At 41.9% G+C, this 24,059-nt stretch overlaps 1 protein-coding gene across 1 annotated transcript in view; it reads left to right on the forward strand.

Moving 5' to 3' along the window:
- The window catches only part of DOCK2 (dedicator of cytokinesis 2), a 435,458-nt gene that overhangs the window by 120,013 nt on the left and 291,386 nt on the right, over positions 1-24,059 (forward strand). The window contains exon 25 of the mRNA XM_025388691.1: positions 1,103-1,209. Within this exon, the coding sequence (XP_025244476.1) occupies positions 1,103-1,209 (107 nt within the window). The remainder of the gene's footprint in view (positions 1-1,102; positions 1,210-24,059) is intronic.

Below are 24,059 nucleotides of genomic sequence, written 5' to 3' on the forward strand. Positions count from 1 at the left end.
AACTATGACACATTTATAAAAACTGAGAAATTAACATGGATACAGTTCTCTTAACTGCACTCTGGACTTCATTCAGATGTCACCAGTTTTTTCATGGATGTCCTTTTTCTGTTCATATGGAAGATTTTTGCTAGCTCCTTCTCATCCTTCAGACCCTCAGGCTAAATGTTATCTTTTTGGAAAAGCCACCACTGGATATTGTAAATAAATTAAATTTCTCCCCCTGCCCCTGTGCCATTATTCTCTGACACAGCTCCTTATTTATTTCCTCCACTACATACATCGCTGTGTATTGATTTGTTTGCTTCTGTGTCATTTGATGACCTCTATTAGAATGTAAGTTCCATGCCAACTGGGACCCAGTCTGTTCCCATTGTATTCCCATTTCTCTGTGCTTTGCCTGTCTCATATTAAGTAGATGTTTAATAAGTCCTTGAAAGAATGAATGAATACAATAAGTTTATTTTGGGAAGTCAACAAGGACTATAATTTTGTTTTAGGGTATTTTGATTCTCACCGTATTTGGGAAGAGCTGTCTCCCTTTTGATGTCCCAAACTGGTTCTAATCCACAATTTTTCATAGTGTTTTAAAAAAATTAGAGACCTTTTTGATTTTAAGACTTATCATAAAACATTACCAAGCATAAAACATTTGTAAGTAAAATGGTATGGTAATGAAGTCAGAACCTTGTTTTGAACTCTTGTTTCTTTAGCTTCCTAGCTGCATAACCTTAGGAAAGTTAGCCTTTCTAAACCTGAGCTTTCCAACTTATAAAATTGGGATTAGTATTGTGTATAGCTTGTAGAGTTACGAAGTTTACATGACATAATGAATGCAAAATGCAAAGTGTGTGCTTGGTATACAGTAACTGCTCAGGGCTATTGGTATTATTTTCAGATTTTTACATCTCTTTTAATGCTACTAATATTCTATACCAAGAACAACTTGTACATTTTTACTGAAGGCTTACCTTGCACCTCATGCTCTGCCCGGACTTGGGGGTTTCCCAGAGCTACAGGTCCAGGGATGGACTGTAAGTGCTATGAGGTGGGAGACATTGGTCTACCTTGCCCTACCAGCTCCTATTTTTCCTGCCCTCAGCCAACTCCTGTATGAGTTCTACACCTGCATCCCTCCTGTGAAACTCCAGAAGCAGAAAGTACAGTCTATGAATGAGATAGTCCAGAGTAACCTCTTTAAAAAGCAAGGTGAGTACACAGCACCCTTGCTGGGGTGGGGTAAGGGGCCAAAAAACCCCACATCATTTTGGGGAAGTTTGGCAGGAGAGGGCAACCTGTCCAGTGACTGAAACATCTCTTTTCTCACAACTCCCTTGGTCTGCATAAATGCAAAAAGTAGAAAGTAGCTGACAACTTAGATCAGAATCTAAATTGATTTTAGGAAAGCTGAGGTTGCATTGTTTATTTCTCTTGAGAAAGTTTAATGAGGTTTTTTCCCCCCCTGTATGGTTTATTATTGCTGTCTTTAACTTAAGGGGAAATGGATAAAGTTCCTTTTAGTAGAAAGAGCCTTTCGCAGGGAAGTTCTTAAAATTTTGAGTGTGTAAGAATAAACTGGAGAGCTTATTAAAATGCTAATTCCTGAGACCTAGCTCGAAGAGTCTGATTGAGTAGGAATTAACATTTTTTGAAGTTTTTAGAAAAATGTAAATTATTTTGGAATAGGTAATGCATTTACATGGATGAAAATGCAAAGGTATGAAAGAGTGCCATGTGGAAAGGGTCTCTCCAGACCCTGTGCGTGGCTACTCCTAGTCCCTTCTCCAGTGGCAAAAGGCATATCCAGTTTCTTGTGTTTGCTTCTAGGCACACTCTGTGGATGTGGAATCAATTACGTATATGCTATATATTCTTTATTATTATCATGCAAATGGTAGCATGGTATGTAACTGTTCTGCACTTTGCCTTTCTTCACTTAATGGTATATATTTTTGGGAGATCATGGAACGACAGTGGATTTGCACAGAAGTTATGATCAGAGCTTCTGCTTACCCTAAACTGGTCACCACTGGGCCCCACTGGCAGAAGACTTAGAGTTCCCTATCTTCAAGGTCAGTCAATTAGATGTCGATAGCTCCTCCAGATTTGATCAGGCAGGATTTGGAAGCTCATATTCATCCTCTACCTCATCTCTAGGAATGCTCTGCATGCCTAGATTTTCAAAATGGATCATGCCTTTTGTTCCATGTAAAAGAATGACCTGTTCAGAAACTCTGCATTCCTTCACTCCTATCTGTAAGGGTGAAGAAATGACTTTTCAGAATCAGTACTTTTTTCTGTATCCTAAGACCCAACCTTTCCAATTTTCAATTTCTCTATCCACATTAGTGTCAATAATAAAATGAGAAGCAAACTGTGCAAGAAACAAAAGGTCTTAGAATTCAGAGGATCAGCCATCACCCGACTGGAATTTATTCAGGGAGTGAAGCCTGAATATTTATGCAAATTGCCTGGTAATCACAGAAATATTCAGGAACCACTTCACTGTAAAGATGTTTTTTTCCAATGCCGGTTAACATGGTGCATCCAAAATTGCTGTCTGCATCCTATCCCCGGAGTTAAGGGTAGGAGGAGGATGTGGGGATGAAAATGTTTTTGTGATTTTAACATTTATGTGTGTGGTTTCCTGACCCTTTAGACAGATGTGTGACAATAGATTAATCCAATAAATATGTAGTTTGTTTGAGCAAGGTGGTTTTTGTGAGACTATGGAGACTAATTCTGGTAAGTCCTGTTGCATTTCTTGTGTGACTGTGCCTTTTTAAAGTGAGAATTCCATGGTTTTAAAGTTCTGATTTCCACCTCTAAATAAATTGCCCTTAGCCCAAAAGCATTGAAATATGTCTGCCCCTTCCTACCCCGGAAGCCCTTCGCAGGATTTCAGGTGCTGCCACTGCAGAGACAAATTGAGTCCCATCCTAGGGACATGACAAGGACAACTCTAGCTACGCGTATGGTGTGGCACAGGCAGCAGGGAGTGGACTGCCTGGCTCTCCTTCATTGTTCAGAGCTGCTGTCATTGTCAGGGGCCCAGCTTGGCATCGAGGCCAGATGGAGTGATAGCACGGGCCTGGGCTGGGCATGTGGTGTCAATTCCAGCCTCACGGAAGTCAGAGTAATTCCTTTACTGCAGCCACATCTCCAGGGTTGGGAGGAGGCCTCTGAGGGTTAGCATCATGGCAGGGCAGGCTGGACAGCTGCTACTTCTCAGTCCTGCTGTGTGTCTGGGTTTCAGATTCGGTAAAAACCCTCTGATTAATATTAACTGACAGAAGGCCCGCCCTGGCGTTGTACACAGTTATAAAAGAAAGCAAACTTCTTACCTTTAAATACACACAGAGACTAGAGGTAGACAAAGTGTCCTTTGGGGACCCATTTCAAAGAGGAGGCAAAGTGTAATTAGTGTGGCCACGCTCGGCTCACATGTGAAAGTTGCATGCCCCTACTCACAGCTGAGAGATAGCTCCTCTCCCACCATCTATTTGCTAAGTGAGCCCTCTTACCAAAATAGTCCCAAAGGGAAACTTCACCTCATCCCCTGTCTTAAATCCTCACATTCCCAATGAATAAAACCTGAGTTCATTATGCTTCTCGGTGTCCACTGCCCTTGGGTGAGCGTCTCTCTTTATACTCTTAAAAAAGGTGAGTGTGATTCCTCTGGCCAAGTTTGAGCAGTAATGAAATTCCTCCTGTTATTCTCCCTGTGAAGTGTCCTGTGCCTCCGGGACGTGATTTGCTTTGAGCCTGCACTCATTTAACTGCCAGATGTGCAAATTGCCTGGAGTATTTTCAGTGACATTTGCTTGTACTCACAGCCTTGAACATTTGTATTGACATTAAGCAGAGGGGCCAGAAGGCTTTTAAGCACTTTCTGAGATTTTGGCAGACTACCCTATTGGCCTGTCGTCAGGAGGATCCTATGGAGATGGTGGAGAAGGGTTTATTGGTTAAGGACGGTGGTTCTTGGGCCACACTAGACCTGAGTTTAATTCCTGGTTCAGCTTTTTACGTGACTATGTGACTATGGGTAATTTTCTAAACTTCTCTGATCCTCAGTAAGCTCATCTGTAAAATGGGAATAAGAACAATAACGTCTGTCTTAGAGGGTGATCGTGTGGGCTAATGAGATGGATGATGCATTTAAAGTACTTGGCACAGCGCTGGGCTCTGCATAATGTCTCATACTAAGCAGTAATTGTTATTATTGGTGTTGTGGTTATTTTTCCTGCTGATCCCAATTTCTGTGCTGACCTTTAAATTCCTTGCAATAAGGGAGTTCCTTAATGTTTGATAGTTGCACATAACCCTAAGCTGCGTGGTTTTCCCCAGGGTCTGAGAAACACAGGACCTAATGAATAAAAGGGCCTTGGTTGGTACATGCTTTGCATTCTGGCTTTGAATGTGGGTTTTTTTGTTTTTGTTTTTGTTTTCAATTTTTATTTCCCTAGAGTGTTTTTGTAAAGGGGCCATGTTACGTATGCCTAAAAGAAGTAGAGGTCAAGGTGAAATGTTTGCAATTTCTCACTTCATTGTTTGTGTTACTACAGGCTCCAGCATAGTTACATAGTTTTGGACACTTGACAGCCCTCCTCTCTGATTTACCCCTCAGGGCTCTTTTAAAACACACACAGAGACACACACACACACACACACACACACACACACACACACACACGGTTTTTTCCTTGTTTTCTTTATGAAGGCAATTAGCCTCAACTTTGATTTGACCTATGATATTGAGTAAATTACTTAATCCTTGCAAGTCTTAATTTCCTCATCTGTAAAATGGGAATAGTCACAGAATGCGTCTCCTTGGGTTGCTGGTGCATCAGTGGCACATGTGGCTAGTTAGCCTGAGAATTGCAGGAGTAAGGAGTCACCACCAGCCAGGTTCCCACATGGAATGGCTTGGTCCATGTGGATGACTTCAGGTTTCAGTGAGAGGAGAACTGAGAAACTTACAAACACTAATTTGCTGTCTTCTCCAACACAAGCTCAGACCTACCTGGTGGTGATGACAGGAGAAAGGATGCACAGATATGCCCGGAGAAAGCTCCAAGGGGAGTCTAGGAGAAAAGTAAACCCTCTGTGCCTTTGAAACAGATTTGTCCCTACGAGAACCTCATCTCCAAGAAATGTGTCTTTTTAGTCTGATGCTAATCAGAGGCACCATCTGGTTCAGTGTAAACTGCTTTAGGATCCACATTGCTAGAGCTTTCTCTTCAAATTTCCAAAACAAACACAGAGAGAGATTGACAGAAAGAGAGAGAGAGAGACAGAGAGAGAGACAGACACCTGACAGAGATTTGGAAACTCTTTCAATGTTTATTTTCAGCTGGTGGATTTTTTTTTTCACTGGGAACTTTATTGAGAAGCTGTTCTTTGAGCAAAGCATCCAGTTTCCCTTTTATTAAAGCATAGCTTCCTTCTTCCCTCTCATCTGTTGCCCACAGTATCTGGAGATGCTGCGTCCTCGATTCACAGTGTACAAGGGGCTAGACAATGGTTGAGGGAAAGAGGGATGGAAATAATTTTGCCCATATCTTTTCTAATCATCGTATCATTGTAGCATTGGGCTGCGAATAAACAACCCTCTGACTCTAGCAGTTACTACTTTTATTTTTTCTTTTCAACTTTTATTTCAGGTTCATGGGGAACATGTGCAAGTTTGTTACATGAATTGATTTCATGTCAGGGGTTTCATGTGCAGATAATTTTGTCACCGAGGTAATAAGCATAGACCCAATAGGCAGTTTTTTGATCCTTACCCTCCTCGCACCTTCCACCATCAAGTAGGCCCCGATGTCTATTGTTACCTTTTTGCATCCACGTGGACTCAATGTTTAACTCTCACGTATAAGTGAGAACATGCAGCATTTGATTTTCTGCTCCTGTGTTAATTCGCTTGGAATAATGGCCTTTGGCTTCATCAGTGCTCTGCAAAAGTATGTGATTTTAATCTTTTTTATGGCTGCGTAGTATTTTATCATGTCTATATACCACATTTTCTTTATCCGGTCCACCATCAATGCATGTTTAGGTTGATTCCACGTCTTTGCTATTGTGAATAAAGCTGTGATGAACATACACAGGCATATGTGTTTATACATGTTTATGTCCTTATGATAGAATGATTTATATTCCTTTGTGTATATATCCAGTAATGGGATTCCTGAGTTGAGTGGTAGTTCTGTTTTAGGTACTTTGAGAAATCTCCGAACTGCTTTGCATGATGGCTGAACTAATTTACATTCCCTCCAGCAGTGTATATGCATCCCCTTTTCACCAAAACCTCACCAGAATCTGTTCATTTTTGACTTTTTATTTTTATTTATTTATTTTTTTGAGTGTGAGTTTTGCTCTTGTCGCCCAGGCTGGAGTGCAATGGTGCGATCTCAGCTCACTGCAACCCCTACCTCCTGGGTTCAAGTGATTTTCCTGCCTCAGCCTCCCAACTAGCTGGGAGGTACACCACTGTGCCTGGCTTTTGTATTTTAATAGAGATGGGGTCTCACCATCCTGGCCAGGCTGGTCTCAAACCCCTGACCTCTGGTGATCTGCCTGCCTCAGCCTCCCAAAGTGCTGGGATTACAGTCATGAGCCACTGTGCCTGGCCAATTTTTGACTTTTTCATAATAGCCATTTTGACTGGTGTGAGATGGTGTCTCATTGTGGTTTTGATTTGCATATCTCTAATGACTGGTGATGCTGAGCATTTTTTCACATGCTTGTTGGCTGCATGTATGTCTTCTTTTAAGAAGTGTCTGTTCACGTCCTTTGCCCGCTTTTTAATAGGGTTGTTGTTTTTGCTTGTTAATTTGTTTAAGTTCGTTAGATTCTGGATATTAGACCTTTGTGAGAGGCATCATTTGCAAATAGGTTGTCTGTTTACTCTGTTGATAGTTGCTTTAGCTCTTTAGTTTAATTAGGTCCCACCCAATCAATTTTTGATTTTATTCCAGTGGTTATTACTTTGGTGAGCTTATGTAACATCTCTGAGCCTCGGGTTCCATGTCTGAAAAATTTGAAAAATGTGAATTAGGAGTGTCATAGAATAAGAGACCTTTGATTCAGGATATCCTTATTTTGGATCCTAGCTTGATTGCATACTAGCTGTGTTCCTTGGAATAAGTAACCTCTCTGAGCTGTAGCTTCTTTAGCTACAGAAATGCGACAGCTTATGAAAAACAACTAACAGAGTGCCAGAGACACAGTTGCTGCTTATAAAATGCATCTATTTTGTCTGTTGTGTAACAGTACTGACCATAACAATAGTAATGACATCAACAGCAACTTAAAGGGAGAGACTTAATATTTATCAAATGCCAGCTCTGTATCAGGTATTATATACAGCGTAAATATATGTTAAGTTTTTACAAAAACGCAATGGCCTAGAAAGTTAAGTAATTTTCATTCCAGTGAGACCAAATATTACACAATGTATTAAGGTATTAATATTTTGGACTGTGTGATCCTAGGGTTACAAATTAATCTCCAAATCTCCAGTGGTTTGATAATGGAAAGGTTTATTTCTCTCCTTTGCAAAGTCTGGTGAAGGTCATATTCCTTTTGTCCCTCCTGAAGTTGTGCCAGCTGGTGCGTGTGGCCTCCCTGTAGCAGGAAAGATAAGAAGGGAGGGAAGGAGCACAGTGGCTCTTAATGACCTTGGCCTGGAAGTGACATCCGCCAGTTCCACCCACAGTCCATTGGCCAGAACACATCACATGTGCTAATGCCAGATAATCTGGGATGCAAACTAAGCACATGCACATGCAATATTTGATGAGCACTGCCTCTGTGACTCACAGGTAGTAAGTGCTGGAACTGGTTCTGAGTGCAAGTCATTTGAATAACAGAACCCACCTTTTTCTCACTATACTGTGCTTTATTCTTATGAGGACTAAAAAGGAGCAAATAGTGGTGTATTGACTTGGTAATGCTTCCTTCTCCGTGTGAGAACAAGTGCTTCATCATTCATCCTGAAGGATTTGTTTATTTCCATTCCCCGCTCCCAACTCCTCCCCCAAATGCCAGGCTATACATGAACTCTAACAGGTGAGCACAGGAACCCTTGCCTGGAAGGGAGATGAGGCCCTTGCTGCCAGCAGTTGCTGTGTCACCTGTGGCTTCTCAGGGCACAGCTTTCCTGCAGCAAGCCAGGGTATTAGCAGGCTGTCCAAGACTTGGGATGTTGACATGAGGGTCTGCTTCTGAGACTGTTCAGAAAGAAAAGGCAGTTGGGAGAACAAAGCATCTATCTCTCAGGATGTGCTCTGCTCTCATAGTGGGACTGTCATCTCTCTTTGCACCTTACATGCCCTTGCAAAATTCAGTTCATTGCATATAGTGCCTGGAATATCTTCTACTGCCTCCCATTCCCTACCCCAACCCCAAGACATGCTCAACAGGCAACCCCTATTCATCCCTTTAAGAACCAAAGTAGCCCTCAAGCCTGCAATAAGTCCTCCCTGATGGCTCAGGCATTTCGGCTCAATTCCATTCAACACTTAGTCCCTGGGGAAGCAATGTGGACACAACTGTGGCGAGTGAGTAAACTTGTGCACCATGATCTCTGTGCAAAGAAAATGAAGCTGCTTCTTTTTGTTTGTTTTTAATCTAATTTAATCTTCTTTTGGAGTCTCTACTTTGTGCTGTGGCAGCTTAAAAATTTCAATACATGGTATCTTATGGCTCTAGATTTAACCAGTCTTTCTGACTCAAAACAGTCCCCAGCCTCCCAGGAACTCAAATAGGAAGGGGAAGAAAAGCACAGGTTTTGGCGTTTCCCTCAGTTTATCTAACATGACTCCCTTGGGGACTTTAGCCCCAGAGGGGATGTTGGTGGTACACACACATTTTGTGGCCTTGGGTCTCAATGCCAGGTGAAGGGGCAGCTGACCCTTCCCCTCCATCCTATCACCTTCCTTTCTGAGGAGGCTGTCCTCATCTCTGTCCCTGGGGTGGTAGAAACAAAATGGCTGCCAGGGTACCTGATGAATGGGGAAAGATGTGAAAGTAGAGGGTTGAATACATTGCAGATATTACCCGATTCCCAAAGGGGGCAAAACAACGCATCTAACCTCAACGCTTAGATACCCCTGAGGAGTTTGTTAAGATTGCAGAATCCTGGACCCTACTCCAAAGATTGACTCTGACTATCTGGGGAGGGGGCCAGGGCTGTGCATGGTGTCAGCCCGCCAAGGGGCTTTGGATGCAGGTGGCCCTTGACCTCTCTCAAATGGGAGGCATAGCTCCAGGAGCCTGAGGAGGGAAAGGAAAGCAGTGTGGGCATGGACACAGCTCCCCCATTGCAGAGTGCAAACCTCCATCATGACACTTGACATGTCATTCTAGCATTCTCTGTTTATGGGACTGTCTATACTGATGGAGTGAACTCCTTAAGGATAAGGGAAGTTATAAGTTTTGTTTTATTTACATTCCTGGTCTGTACACATGTTTATGTGCCTGGTCTCTCAGAGGCTGATCTGTGGGCCTTGGTAGTAAAATTCACCATTATTCAATGGCCAATGTCCCTTTAAGAAAAGAAAAGAGCACACCTCAATTTTACACAGCTGGAGCAGTCCTGGCCATTAATTCAAAATACATCTTATTATTGATCCACACAAGGCAGGCTTTTATTTATTTAAATGTTATATTTGTTATTTTTAATAACAAATGTAGCATCCACGCACTCGCCACACAAAACAAAAGCTAGGAAGTTAACAATCACTTACATGTAACCACATGACTACCTTTCTGCACCTAAGGTAACCACATTCTTGAGTCTTTTTTTTTTTTTTTTTTTTTTTGAGACAGGGTCTTGCTTTGTCACCCAGGGTGAAGCACAGTGGTACAGTCATAACTCATGTAACCCTGAGCTCCTGGACTCAAGCAATCCTCCTGCTTCAACTTCTGAGTAGCTAGGACTACAGGGACATGCCACCACGTCTGGTGAATTTTTTAAACAAAAACTTTGTAGAGGTAGGGTCTCCCTATATTCCCCAGGCTGGTCTCAAACCCCTGGGCTTAAGTGATCCTTCTGCCTTGGCCTCTCAAAGCACTGAGATTACAAGCATGAACCATTGCACCCAGCCTCTTGAATCTTTTGTTAATCATTCTACTGCTTTCCTTTTCATGCAGTTGTATTGCATTTATGTATATTCCTAGTGTTTTAGTTATTTTAACTTTATGAAAAGTGTATTGAACTGTCAATAATTTGAAGGAATTTATTTTTTTTTTTACTTAATATTAAACTAAGAATCATCCATATTACTGATTGCTGGAGTTCATGTTTTGATGACTATAGGAAATTCCATTGTGTGAATAAGACATAATTTGTTCATTCATGCTTTCAATTTCAGGCATTGGGTTGTTTCAGTGTTTCTTCTATTGTAAGCACTGCTGCTAAGAACATTCTTATACATGTCTCTTGTTGTAAATGTTCAAGAGTCTCCTTTGGGGATAGAACTACTGGTAGATTTGCTTGGCCATAAGGGATCAGAATCTTGAAGAGATAGTGAACACTCTTTTCCAAAGGTGGTTGTACCAATTTACACTCCCACCAGCAATGCCGAAGTGGTCCTGTGTAGCCACAGTCTCTTTAACACTAGATATTGCCCTACTTCTTAATCTTTGTCACTAAAATGGGCTTAGACTACGTCATCACTGTCTTTAGTTGCATTTCCTTGATCACCAGTAATGCGGAAAATCTTTTCTTCTGTTTCTTTGCCACTCGTGTTTTGTTTCTTTGCTATGTCTGTTCGTGTCTTTTGTCTGTTTTTCTTTTTCTTTTTCTTTTCCTTTTTTGAGATGGAGTCTCACTCTGTCGCCCAGGCTGGAGTGCAGTGGCGTGATCTCGGCTCACTGCAACCTCTGCCTCCCGGGTTCAAGTGATTCTCCTGCCTCAGCCTCCTGAGTAGCTGGGATTACAGGTGTGTGCCACCACACCTGGCTAATTTTTGTATTTTTAGTAGAGACAGGTTTCACCATATTGGTCAGGTTGGTCTTGAACTCCTGACCTTGTGATCCCTCTGCCTCAGCCTCCCAAAGTGCTGGGATTATAGGCGTGAGCCACCGTGCCCAGACTTTTGTCTGTTTTTCTATCAGATTAGTTGTATTTTTCTTATTGATCTATAGGATATTTAATATATTCTTTCTACTTATTTTTTGCTAATTTTATGTATTGTGAATATCTTCTCCCAGTTTATACCTTGTCTTTTTATTTAAGATGTATTTTCATAAGCAAAAGTTCTTAATTTTAATACAATCAAATCAATCATTTTGTTAGTCACATTTTTGTGCGTGCCTTAAGAAATCTTTCTCAATCCCAAAGTCTAAAATATGTCCATTATTTTTACTAAGAATTCTATAATTTTAGTTTTGATACCTAAATCCTTTATCTACAGAGTTTATGTTTTATATGTAGTGTGAGTAGCAATCTGATTTTTGTCTTTCGTCTTTGTTTTTTTCCCATTTGACCGCACCTCTTTCCCAACTTCATCTGCTGGACAGTTTCTCCTTTCTCCCTGCCAGTGTCATTTTGCATTTTCAGGACATTGCTCTTTCCTACAGGCTGTGGGCTGAGTCGCTATAGCCTAGATTGAATCTCTGGTGCTGAGGACAGGGTTGCTGTAGACTGGATTCCATCTCTGGTCCACAACGTGCAGGTTCTCTGTGCTATTGCTCACTGAGAGCTGAAGGATTAGGAAAAAGGAGTAGCCTCTCCTCCTCCAGTCAAGCCCCTGAATTGGTCTTCAGTGTGATGTTAGCATCCTGGGAATTATGTGCCAAGGCATAGCACTTACCTTCTCTAGGCTTGCATTTTCTCAATTATGAAAGAAATAATTTTCCTTATGGTAAGAAGTTGCTTAGGCTCATAGAGCTACCTTCCTGTAGTTTCTTTTTGTATCTGATAATAACAGCACTGAACTGGGAGCGAGAAGACCTGAATCCTAGTAACAAAAACATCAGCAGTTGCAACAGCAACTGACATTTATTGACTGCTCATTATGCACTGGCACTGTGCTAAACAGTTAGGTATATTATCTCATTTAGTGCACAGTTGTGAGATCTTGGGCAAGTCCCTTTCTGTAAATGATGACACTGAACAAGATTTTGTAGTGTTCCACCAACAATGAAAATCTATGTTTTAAAAAAGTCATCCTCTGATTCACAGTGATAATAATTCTGACTCTTTTTCACATAATATCATTTAGTGCCTTAAAAACCCTCCTCTTCCCATTGAAAAATATTCTCCCAATACTGTATTGAGAAGTATTGAGAAGCATTCCCCCAGTACGTCTCAGCATCCTGCCTGAGCCGGGGACAAGGGATGAGGCCATTTTACAGAACTTTACATGAATGGCAGGTGCTTACATGATGCATTCGAGGTTACACAGCTGGTCATTAACAACGCCTCACGTGCTGGAGCATTTCATTTCTTCAAGAAAGTACCATGGATTTTGAGGACAAGTTTTTTCTCATCAGAGCATTTAGAGGCATCAAGGATCTTCAAGTGAGGAGCCCATTTTGCCCATTTCAACTGCAGTGTTACAAAGCCATAGCCAGCACCAAAACGTCCCTTCCACACTCTGGAGATCTGAGAAGGGGCTCTCCCTCACATCCTCTCTTCCTGTTCTGATGTGATGGATTGCAGACTTCATTCTCAGAAAGAAACCTTCAGATCCAGAATCAGAGAAGACAGTGATTTAATGTGCTGCAGAACAAGTCCAAGAGAGATTTATGAAAGTGTCTATTGGGGGTGGGGGTGTGCTGAAGTTAAAAAAAATTGGCATACAATCAAGGAAAAAAATCCCTCTTGAACTTACCAAAATAACTTAGAATAGCAGCTTTCAATGGCATTATGAACTACAATTTAATTGGGGGAGAAAAAAATTCCAGATCACTTCTTTAATAGCAATATAAATAGACTCAGTAAACTCTGTGTGTGTGTGTGTGTGTGTGTGTGTGTAATTTACCTCATTAAAAATAGAGAACAACAAAATCACTCTGTTCTCATACCTTTCAATCTACATTCCATGAGATTCTTACCTAGTTTTGGAATGATTCTTTGCATTAATGTAAGCACACATAATGAGGGCATTTATATAAATCTTTATAAGGTTATGCATTTACTCCAAAATTTTGTTTTCACTGTGAAATTGCAATCATGAATGATTTCCATTATGCTGAGGAGGGCTTTTAGAATGTTGATATGGTTTGACTGTGTCCCCACCCAAATCTCATCTTGAATTGGAGCTCCCATAATTCCCTCATGTTGTGGGTGGGACCTGGTGGGAGATAACTGAATATGGGGGCAGTTTCCTCCATACTGTTCTCGTGGTAGTGAATAAGTCTCACGAGATCTGATGGTTTTATAAGGGGAAACCCCTTTCTCTTGGCTCTCATTCCCTCTTGCCTGCTACCATGTAAGACGTGCCTTTTGCCTTCTGCCATGATTGTGAGACCTCCCCAGCCACATGGAACTGTGAGTCCATTAAACTTCTTTTTCTTTATAAATTACCAGTCTTGGGTATGTCTTTATCAGCAGTGTGAAAATGTGCTAATACAAGTGTCCTGAGACTTTTATGTTGATCTGTTGAAATTTGATGTTGTTAGATTATTTTTCCCCAACATCTTCTTAGAATAGAAGGAAATTTCCTGAAAACTACAATACGGTTGAATTGAAAATTAGCTGCAGATTCATTTCAGTTCAAATACTACTTATTAAAAATCTAAAACTGTGGCAGCACTGTACTGTGAGGACTATTAACAAAATACAGTAATAAGTAATGTATGGCTGCCATTTATTTAACCATTATTTTGTGCCAGGCCCAAAATAATTAACTCATTTCATTATCATGACATCCCTGTAAAGTGTATGTATCACTATTCTCATTTAACAGGTGAGGAAACTGATAAGGAGGTTTAAAAACTTCTCGGTTAAGAAGGTTTTAAAACTTGCCAGTAGTTGCACACCAAGTAACAGCTGAGACACCATTCCAACTGCGGTCTGTCTGATTCCCCAGCACATGCTGAACTGCTGTGCTGGATGACTTCTGGAAGAGAAGGGTTTCTGTCTCCAGGAGCTTATGATTGGAGAAGAAAAGATTTACCCAAAGATCTCTTTCAATTTGAGCTCACACATGCTGGGCAGGTAATATAAATGAGTGAAGGGGCAGGGTCATAGTTATTACGAGATTTGCTAAGATAATCATTCCTTTTCGAATAGATAGTCCTAGTGTCACCTTCACTTGTATTTTTACAACTCAGACTTTCTACTTGCCTATTAAACATGAGGGAACCTTCTTTACTTCAAAAAGAAATCTGATTTCTTTTGTTTTCCTCCCTAAAACACAGTGCCATCTAGTTAGTCATCCATATCCCCATGGCTGTTTTTTTTTTTTTTTTCTTTTGAGACAGTCTCATTCTGTCACCCAGGCTGGAGTGTGGTTGTACAATCTTGGCTCACTACAGCCTCCGCCTCCCAGGTTCAAGCGATTCTCTTGCCTCAGCCTCCTGAGTAGCTGGGATTACAGGCGTGAGCCACAATGCCTGGCTAATTTTTTGTATTTCTGGTAGAGACGGGGTTTCACCACATTGACCAAGCTGGTCTAGAACTTCTGACCTCAGGTGATCTGTCCACCTTGGCCTCCCAAAGTGTTGGGATTACAGGCGTGAGCCACTGCACCCAGCCATATGCCTGTGTATGACAGAGACAAGTATACAGTGAAATGTTTCTTTGCTACTAAGGAAGCAAGAGTAACAGGTATCAGTGGCCACTCAGCTCTAGGAGGAGAGACTATAGGGATTGGTGAGGACTGGGGCAGAGTCTGTGCTGTGGGTAAACAGGACAGCAGTGAGGCAGGGCCATGTCAATATGCAGACTCAGTGCTGCTTGATAGTCTCTCACTCTTTCTTTTTAATTTTTTTTGAGATAAGTCTCCAAAGTAGAGACCTGCTGATTTATTTTTAAATGATATAGAAGACAAACAAAACCTACAGATTGACCCAGAATAGTAGTTTCTGGTGCAAATATAATGTTTATAGAGTTTTAATAAATTTATAAGGTTTTCATAAATTTATTATAAATAGATTTTATAATAAAGTTTTATAGAATTTTAAATATAACTTATAAGTTATTATGTTTGTAAATAACCCTATAAGAATGACTATTGCCAGAATTCAGTGGAAACAGGGCTGTTTGGGGACAGTTTTATGGAGAAGGCGGGATGTCAGCTGAACATGAAAGGCCAGTGTATGTGACACGGGCCCTCTCTGGACAACAGCCTGTGGGAGATCTTGGAGTGTCTGAACTGCAAGACGCCTGCTTCTCAACCTCAGCAGCACTTGGGATTCCTCCTTGCCTGATATGCTCTCTTGCTAAGGGGGGCCTTGGACCACACCGAGACCTCTACTAGGCATGCTTCTGGAGATGTTGGCCCAGAGATGGGAAAAATGGCATTTCTTCTTTATGAAAGTTAGGATTATCAAAATATCGTGAGTTGATTGTAAGACATTTGGAAATGTATAAAATGTCCATGATCTCACGATTTAGAGGAAACCATTATTTATTCTTCCTCTCTTTTGTATCATGTATATGATACGATATAATATGAATCATATCATATATGTATATGGGTCTCACTCTGCTGCCCAGTCTAGAGTTCAGTGGCATGATCATGGCTCATTGCAACCTTGACCTCTTGGGCTCAAGCAATCCTCCCACCTCAGCCTCCTAAATAGCTAGGAATACAGGCACACATCACCATGGCTAGCTAATTTCAAAATATTTTTTGTAGAGACAGGGTCTCACTACATTGCCCAGGCTGGTCTTGAATTCCTAGCCTCAAGTGATTCTTCCACATTAGCCTCCCAAAGTGTTGGGATAACAAGTGTGAGCCACCACATTTCACCTGTATCATATATTTTATATAATTGGGATTTTGTTTTACATGCTCTGTAGTCTCATTTCTTTACTGAGAATTATTGAGAACATTTTCCCATTCTGTTTTTAAGGGCTTCACACAACTCTTCGTAGGACACTGGCTATAATCAACTTTATGGCTTGGCTCTGCGCCCCTGACCAAATCTCACCTTGAGTTATAATAACCCCCACATGTCAAGGGTGGAACCAGGTGAAGATAATTGAATCATGGTGGCAGTTTCCCTCATGCTGTTCTCATGATAGTGAGTGAGTTCTCATGAGATCTGATAGTTTTATAAGAGGCTTCCCCCTTTGTTCGCCACGCGTTCTCACTTCGTCCTGCTGCCCGGTGAAAAAGGTGCTTGCTGCTCCTTTGCCTTCCGCCATGATTGTAAGTTTTCTGAGACCTCCCCAGCCATGCGGAACTGTGAGTCAGTTAAACCTCTTTCCTTTATAAATTACTGAGTCTCGGGTATTTCTTTATAGCAGCATGAGAATGGGCTAATACAACCATTTTTAGTATTTTCTTATTTAAGGATATTTAGGTTAATTTCACTGTGTGCTAGAAAAACTTCCTGGAATTCATAGCCTTAATAGACAAATCATTGTTCTCTTTACTTATTATTTGTTTACCATTGGACGTGAGTCTCACCCAACCTTACTCGTGTTTGTCCAGGTTTTGACTTTACCTTTTCCCTTCTTTTCACACACAAATGTGCACGCACACACACACACACATACACACACAGGGGATTTTGCTTCCTCCCTGTGTGATAGATTCAGCATGGAGCAGACTGTGTTGTCCTCAAGTTAAGGAGTTGGAGTAACAAGATCCAATTCCGAGGGACATGTTTTCATAACCCTGCATTATCCTTGATGGCAGGGGGTGTGTCTGTGTGGACGTTCCCTGAAATACCAAGCACTTAAATGCGACCACACTGAGAGCCCTCATTAGCCCTAGGCAGCCAAAGTAGATTTGCTGAGCATGCCACCATCCAGGCTGGAGAGACTGCCCACATGGAACCAGACGCCACTCAGACACTCCAAGATCTCCCACAGTGGAGAGGGGAGCCAATTATCCAAAGGCAAATGAGACTCTAATTACAGCTTCAGCTAAAGAGTGGGAAATTATTTGAGGAGAGACTTCCCATTTCTGGTGTAGGCAAAACACAGGACAGTTGTTCAGAACTGGGGGCTGGATCAAGTCCTGATTTTACTGCCTTACCTGGGATACTTCACCTCTGGAAGCATCCAATTCTTCATCTGTGAAATGGAAACAATATAGAAGGTTGACCTCACTGGTTTACTGTGAGCATTGAATGCGATGCTGCTGGTGAGAGGCATAGAGAGACCTGGTCCTTAGTAAGGACTCATAAACCAAGTTTCATCATCAGTAACTATTACTAGTGTTACCATTATTTGTAGTCATCTGATAGCATCATAGAAGGTACAACTGGAAGTCAGGAGAGCTGGAGTCTCAGCTCTGCAGTTTCCTGTATATTCCAACTTAGAGAATGAATTAATCCCTCCATCTCATTTTCCTCATTTCTCAAAGAAGAAGCTTGAATGAGGGGGATACACGGGCACACATTCCCTCCTAAGGTTTGTGGTCCTAAGCTAACTGTAACCTAAGGTTCAGGGTTTGAGTTACTCTGTGCACAGCACTTAGCACCTTCCGCTACCACAAGTGCTCCTGGATGCTGGGAACCCGGCTCCTCAGTTACTATTGCTAGAGTTCTTACTAACACACAGGGGCGCATTGTGCTGAGAAGTACCTATCATTACCTTTACGAATCCTCCCATCAACCCTGTCTTACAAGGGCTGTTATGATCACCTCTTTGCAGGTGCTAACGTTGAGACTTATATAGGAAGCTGGGATTTAACCATAGGCTCCTAACACCCATACTAAATGGTTGCGGTGTCCACCATGTTCAATAGTGACTAGTAATATTTTTGTTCTCATAAATATGAGTTGAGCTGCACTTGAGGATTTGGAAGAACTAGGATGGAGAGGACCACTCAGCAGTGTGCTCATATTGTACTCTTCTCTCTTTTACTCAGTCCTTTCAAAACTGTAGGCACAAAAGGCAGGAAGGCAACACCTGTAAGATCTTGGGGGCAGCTCCTGCTACCTCAGCCCTGTCTAACTTTCCCTCTCTGTAAAATGGGACTGAAAAACAGTTGCTCTGCCTATTTGCCTGGTAGAGTCATTTTGAGTTACACGAATGATTGTATATGCGTGTGCGCATTAAAGAATTTGCACATTGGGCATATCGAACGTTTGAGCTGAAAGGAATGTTAGCCACCAGCTGCCCAGAGATAGTCAAATTCAGCAACTGAGAGAAACCCTGAAGAGGCTTCACCTTGGGTGTATAACAAGCAGGCCCACTTCTCCCTGCTTCTTAGAATAGTTCACTGTACTTGTGTCTCTGTCAATCTCTTGATCTACCAATCTATCTATATATCCAAGAAAATTTTGAGCAAAAAAATTCTAAGTCTAAAGAAATATGTGGTATTTGTTTTTCTGTGCTTTGCTTATTTCACCTAGCATCACGTGAAAAATTGATCTGGCTCTGATAAGGACGTTGATAGTGGGGAAGCTGCGTGTGGGTGGGGACAGGAGATATATGGGAACTGTGTACTTTTGACTCAATTTTGCCGTGAACCTAAAGCTGCTCTTTAAACAAGCCTACTCAAAAAAAAATATCTATGCAGTATAAACATTGACCTGAATTACTGCCACCTTCAATCCATTTTACAGAGGAGGCAAAAAAGGCCCTGAAGGAGGAAGTAGCTCTTCTAAGGCTACTGAGTAGAAGAGTTAAGATAGAGCCCCTTGTTCAGCGTTTGCTGCCCACATACCAATTTACGTACCAATCATTAGCACTGGAAGTGTGGCCTTCTCCCTCCCTGGCTTAAACGGTACACTTCAGTGCCTTAGGGAGGTGGTGGCGGGGCTTCCGTTTCACTGCCTGTGCCCATGGTGGTGCCTGTGGTTGGAGGACATCTCTGCCATTGCTGGCTGTCTGGCATCACTGTGCCTGCAGTTGTGAGCTATTGGTGGTGGTGTCCAGTGGCTCACACTGGTTCATTGCTGGGACAGTGAGATAATTTCCTAGGGCCAGCTCTAGAGGAACTCATAAGATGATTATGTGGTGGCTGAGGTTCAGGTGGGCTCAGGCTTCCTGCCCCACCAGTTTCAAGCTATGCAGGTCTAACCGTCTCCCTGTCTGACTCTGTCTCTCATTTGTTCTGTCCCCACCTCACCCCCACATCATCCCATGCAGCCCCTTTTTTAAATCTTCTGCTTCACTCCATCCCTAGAGGAACTCCCCCTTTCCCCTCGCTCTCTTCTTAAGCCTGAACAACTCTCATCAGCTTCAGACACCAGCCAGTTCCTAGGGAGGCAGTTCTCCACCCAGTCCCTTCAGGTTCCAGGTGTGGGGTAGGTGTAGTGACTGACTGAGGCCCTGTAGAGAGAAGGTAGGCTGCAGGAATTCATCCCATTGCATTTGCCCTCCCAGAGAGCGTTCTAACCGATTTTCTTTCTGGGTCACCGAAGAAGTAAGGCACACCTTGCCAAGGTGAGCATTATTTTTTCTCAGACCCAGTCTCTTCTAATCTAATTTGGGGGTCGTGTATTTTCCCTTCCACCATGGCTTTGGCCTTGATCCTTTTGGATCTAGCAACCCTGGCATTACTGTGCTAAGAAGCATTTGGCTCTTTCCCATCCAGTGTGAGCCCAGTTTGCCCTGGTCACTGCCACCCTCCCCTAGCTGTAAACTCTCCTCTATGACTGAGGAGGCACAGAGTAGCTCTGTTTAGATTTGTAAGCTTTAAGACTTCCCCAACCCAATGAAGGTGTGTGTGTGTGTGGATGTGTGTGTTTAATGTGTGGTGAGCCATTCTAACACACCTCCTGGTGAAATCTTTAAGGGTTCCCCAAAATGGATGGGAAAGGTGTCCACTTCTTTTCTCATGGTGAGTTAAAATAATTTGGCATCCAATAAAGTACCTCTGGGCCTTGTGTGCTGGCAGCTTCTGGGCAGGTTGACGGTTTCCTCCCTGTTCATATTTGTTTCATCGTAAGCCAAACAAAAGCACTGAGAATCCACATATTCGGGATCTCAGGGGCCTCTCCTCCTTCTCTAAGATTTTCTTTGTACTTACACTACACCAGCTTCCTGACTTCAGGTAAAGAGTGTGTGTTTTCTCTCTGTATTCCCAGTAACTGGCACTGGGATAGGTGTTTGAAGGTGAAAGGAGCAGTTACCTTCATTGAAAGAAGGTAATATCGTCTATTGAAGAAAACGCTGCACAGTAGGTCTTCACTTATGTCGTCCCTCGGTTCTTGGAAGCTGTAACTTTAAGGGAAATGATATATAACAAAACCAATTTGCCAGAGGCTAATTGATATAAACAAGAGTTAAGTTCCTAACTTAAAATATCACCATAAAATATCGCCATACTTCTAAATAAAGACCAAAACACTTCTAATATTATACATTAAAATACATGTGAGCTGTACATACATTTAAGAATAATAAAAACAAGTAAGATCATGACTTACCCACTTATTCCAGTTCAGGGTCCTGGTGGCTAGAGCCCATGCTGGCATCTCAGGGTGCCAGGCAGAACCCAGCCCTGGACAGGATGCCATTTCATCACGAGGTACACTCACACACACCTACCCTCACTCACACGATGGCCATGTAGACACACTAAATGAACCTGATGCACATGTCTTTGGAATGTGGGAGGAAATTGGAGTACCCCGTGAAAATCCACATAGAAATGGGGAGAATGTGCAAACTCCACAGATAGTGGCCCCAGCTGGGAATTAATTTTTTTTCTCCTCAAGGTTATAACAAAACAACATTGAATGAAACGATGTTGTTATTCAAGGACCTGCTGTGCTAAGAGCTGGAAAATTTAAACTCTAGTCCAGGAAAGCTCCTAACAAGCGGTGTGACCTTGGACAAACCACTTAACCTCTTTGGGCTTCATTTCACATTTATATAATCAGAATGTTGGATCTCTGAGATCCTGTTCATCTCTGATGGTCAGCCAGTCTCTGTTGCCAGGACAGCAGAGAACAAGAGACAGCAGCTTCAAGTACTATTTATTTATTTATTTATTTTCTGAGATGGAGTCTTGCTGTGTCACCCAGGCTGGAGTGCAGTGGTGCGATCTCCGCTCACTGCAAGCTTCGCCACCTCCCGGGTTCACGCCATTCTCCTGCCTCAGCCTCCCTAGAAGCTGGGACTACAGGCGCCCGCCACCACGCCCGGCTAATTTTTTTGTATTTTTAGTAGAGACGGGATTTCACCATGTTCGCCAGGATGGTCTCGATCTCCTGACCTCGTGATCCACCCGCCTCGGCCTCCCAAAGTGCTGGGATTACAGGCGTGAGCCACCGCGCCCGGCCTCAAGTACTATTTAAACTGCTTGAAAGGCATTCTGTTTTCCTGGGGTTCTGGGGGTACTAGTGTCAGCCTGACATGAACACACGGAAGGACTCACTGTGTTTGGATGTACCCAGGTTAGGGTTTCGTCCACACAGGCCATGGTGTGTGAATCCAGTGTGTCACTGAGAGGCCTGTTAGGACTAGGTCTATGTTTCTTGGTGTGGGACCTGGAACTCCACCACTTTCTGCCCCTCTCCGCGCCCCTCCCCAGCCCCCCGCAGAGAGGGGCCGCAGTTAGGGCATTGCCCCCTTTGCAGGTGGATGTTTCTCTCCATGCAAGTGTTTGTGTGGGTCTCAAAAATTTGCTTTTCATCAGGCTCATCCCTGCCAATGTCCCAGATTTGCCAGAACCTCCATCTGCAGCAGGATGCTTTGTTTTGTTTGTTGGTTTATGGGGATTCTGGGCTCTGTCTCTGGGTACAGTGGCAGGTTTTAAAATCAGTTACAATCCAGGTAACAGGAGGTTCGCCACAGCACTCTGCTGTCTGTTCAAGGCCTGTGCTGAGAAATGAAGCAGGTCCCAGTTACCTCTCAGAAAATTTGTGGTATTTCAGGGGACTACAGCGAGTTGCAAATCTTGATAGGTGGTGGGACCTGTCTGCAAACAGCAGACTGGCTTATATCGTGGTTCAGCAGGAAAAGGAGAGAATAATTCCCTGAGCATAAGATGTGTTGCTCCCTCTTCTAGTTTATCAGGAGATATCCACATACATCAAGAGATAGACCCTGGGTTTGGGGTACAAGCAGGAGAGAGGGTTATTTCTTGTTCTTTTTCCAAGAAGATGGGAAACTGTGGCTGTAGGCTCCTTATTTGTGATCAGGTTCCTTGCAGCTCATTAATCTCCAGGGCTAAAGCTGACCAGTTACTCCTTTCTCTGTCTCTTGCCAGCCTAGTGGGAGAACACTAGGCAGCTTCCTCTGTAGGTTTTTTTTTTTTTTATTTTATTTATTTTTTTTTTAATTTCTTGATTCATCCTGGGAAATGGGTACATCCACAGAATGCACTGCTGTGTGATTGCAGGTCTCCAGGTCCTCATTTCTATGCCTTAGGGTCAGAAATAGGGGGAACACAGAGAGCAGGACTACCTAACTGTTTTGGAGAAATTCAACAGCCATGTAGGTCTTCAGTTCTCAACTGCATTCCAGGTTTGCTTTACCCATCCTTGCCTAGGGGATTTCATCCACTCTGCGGGCTCAATCCCATCCTGCTGCCTACAGCCGCAAAACTTAATTTTTAGTCTAAGTCTTTGCCTTCATCTCAAGACCTGTATCTTTAACTGGCTTTCTGACATATCAAATTCCACACGTGATAGATGGAGCCACCTTTTTGATGAAAAGAGGCAATGCTTAGAACAGGTTTTTCAATTCAAAAAATGTTTATTGATTCTCTGGCATAAACAAAACATTTTGTAACCATTTAGAAAATACGAAGATGATGGAAATATGGTGATGTCCTCAAGGAGCTTGCCTTTATTTGCAAAATGAGGCATTCTTTATTATGATTCAGAATGAATATTTTATAGTGGAGATAATAAGCAAAGGCACCCTGAGGCTTCAGAGGAGAGAGCCAGAGGATGAAAGTCATTCTTGTAGTTTAAAACCTCCAAAAGATTATTTAAAATGAACAAGAAACACCAAAGAACTTCAGAAATTGGAAATATTCAGCTTTTATTATATTAGATTTGGTAACCTCTGATTTTTTCATGATCTTGACTTTGGCCCCAAATGTACAAAGAAGGTTTGTTGGATGATCTCCTTGCCAAAGTCTTGAGTTCTAGAGAGCCATTTCAGGGTTTTTCATTTTGTTTCATAATTGAATTGTATTCATCAGTGACTTTGGAAAAGTCATGTCATTTTTTTGGTTCTTAGTTTCTTGATCTGTAAAATCTGGATGATAATGGGGTTAAATATGATTATTAAATTATTAAATTTAAATTATTAAATTTAATTATTATGAGATTACATAATGCTCAACACAGTCCCTGAATGGCAATAAATGCTAGATAAATGATAGCTTGAAGTTAGTATGATTATGATTTCCATTTTAATTATTCATTAATAATTATTATACCAATTTTTATTATTGGTTTGAAGCTAGAGCCACTGTAGAGCATTAAAAATCAAAAGTTGCTTAAATTGACTTTTTAGAATATAGATAGAAAGAAAAAGCTTTGGGAGAAAGACGGTGTTCATATGTACTATAATAATTATGATACTAGTTACTTTTAATAATTTTTATAGAAACTTACAAAGTAGATTGTTATCACTATTTTGCAGATGGAGAAACTCGCTTAAATGTGCCAGTTCTTTCAAATAAGCAAGCTTGCAGATACTTAACTAATTTTTAACTTTGATGTATTTGTTTTTTCCCCTCACAATCTACTGTCTCCTAAGAAGGGGGAGATACAGCTGATAGTTTGAAATTAGCACCCTCTTTTACTCAACCAGCATAAAATACTGTTTGACCCAGGCAAGTGACGAGGTGATGATTTGTAAGGCCAATTTAAATCAGTGTCTTGCCCACTGGCTTCCAAAGTCCAGGGATGTGCGGGTATATATTTTGGGCAGTCAGGTTCTGTTGTGCATGGATTGCAGTCAATTTCATTGATTTTTTTTTTTTTCTCAACACAACAGTTTCAAAAGG

This window comes from Theropithecus gelada, chromosome 6, assembly GCF_003255815.1.
Source record: "Theropithecus gelada isolate Dixy chromosome 6, Tgel_1.0, whole genome shotgun sequence".
Lineage (NCBI taxonomy): Eukaryota > Metazoa > Chordata > Mammalia > Primates > Cercopithecidae > Theropithecus > Theropithecus gelada.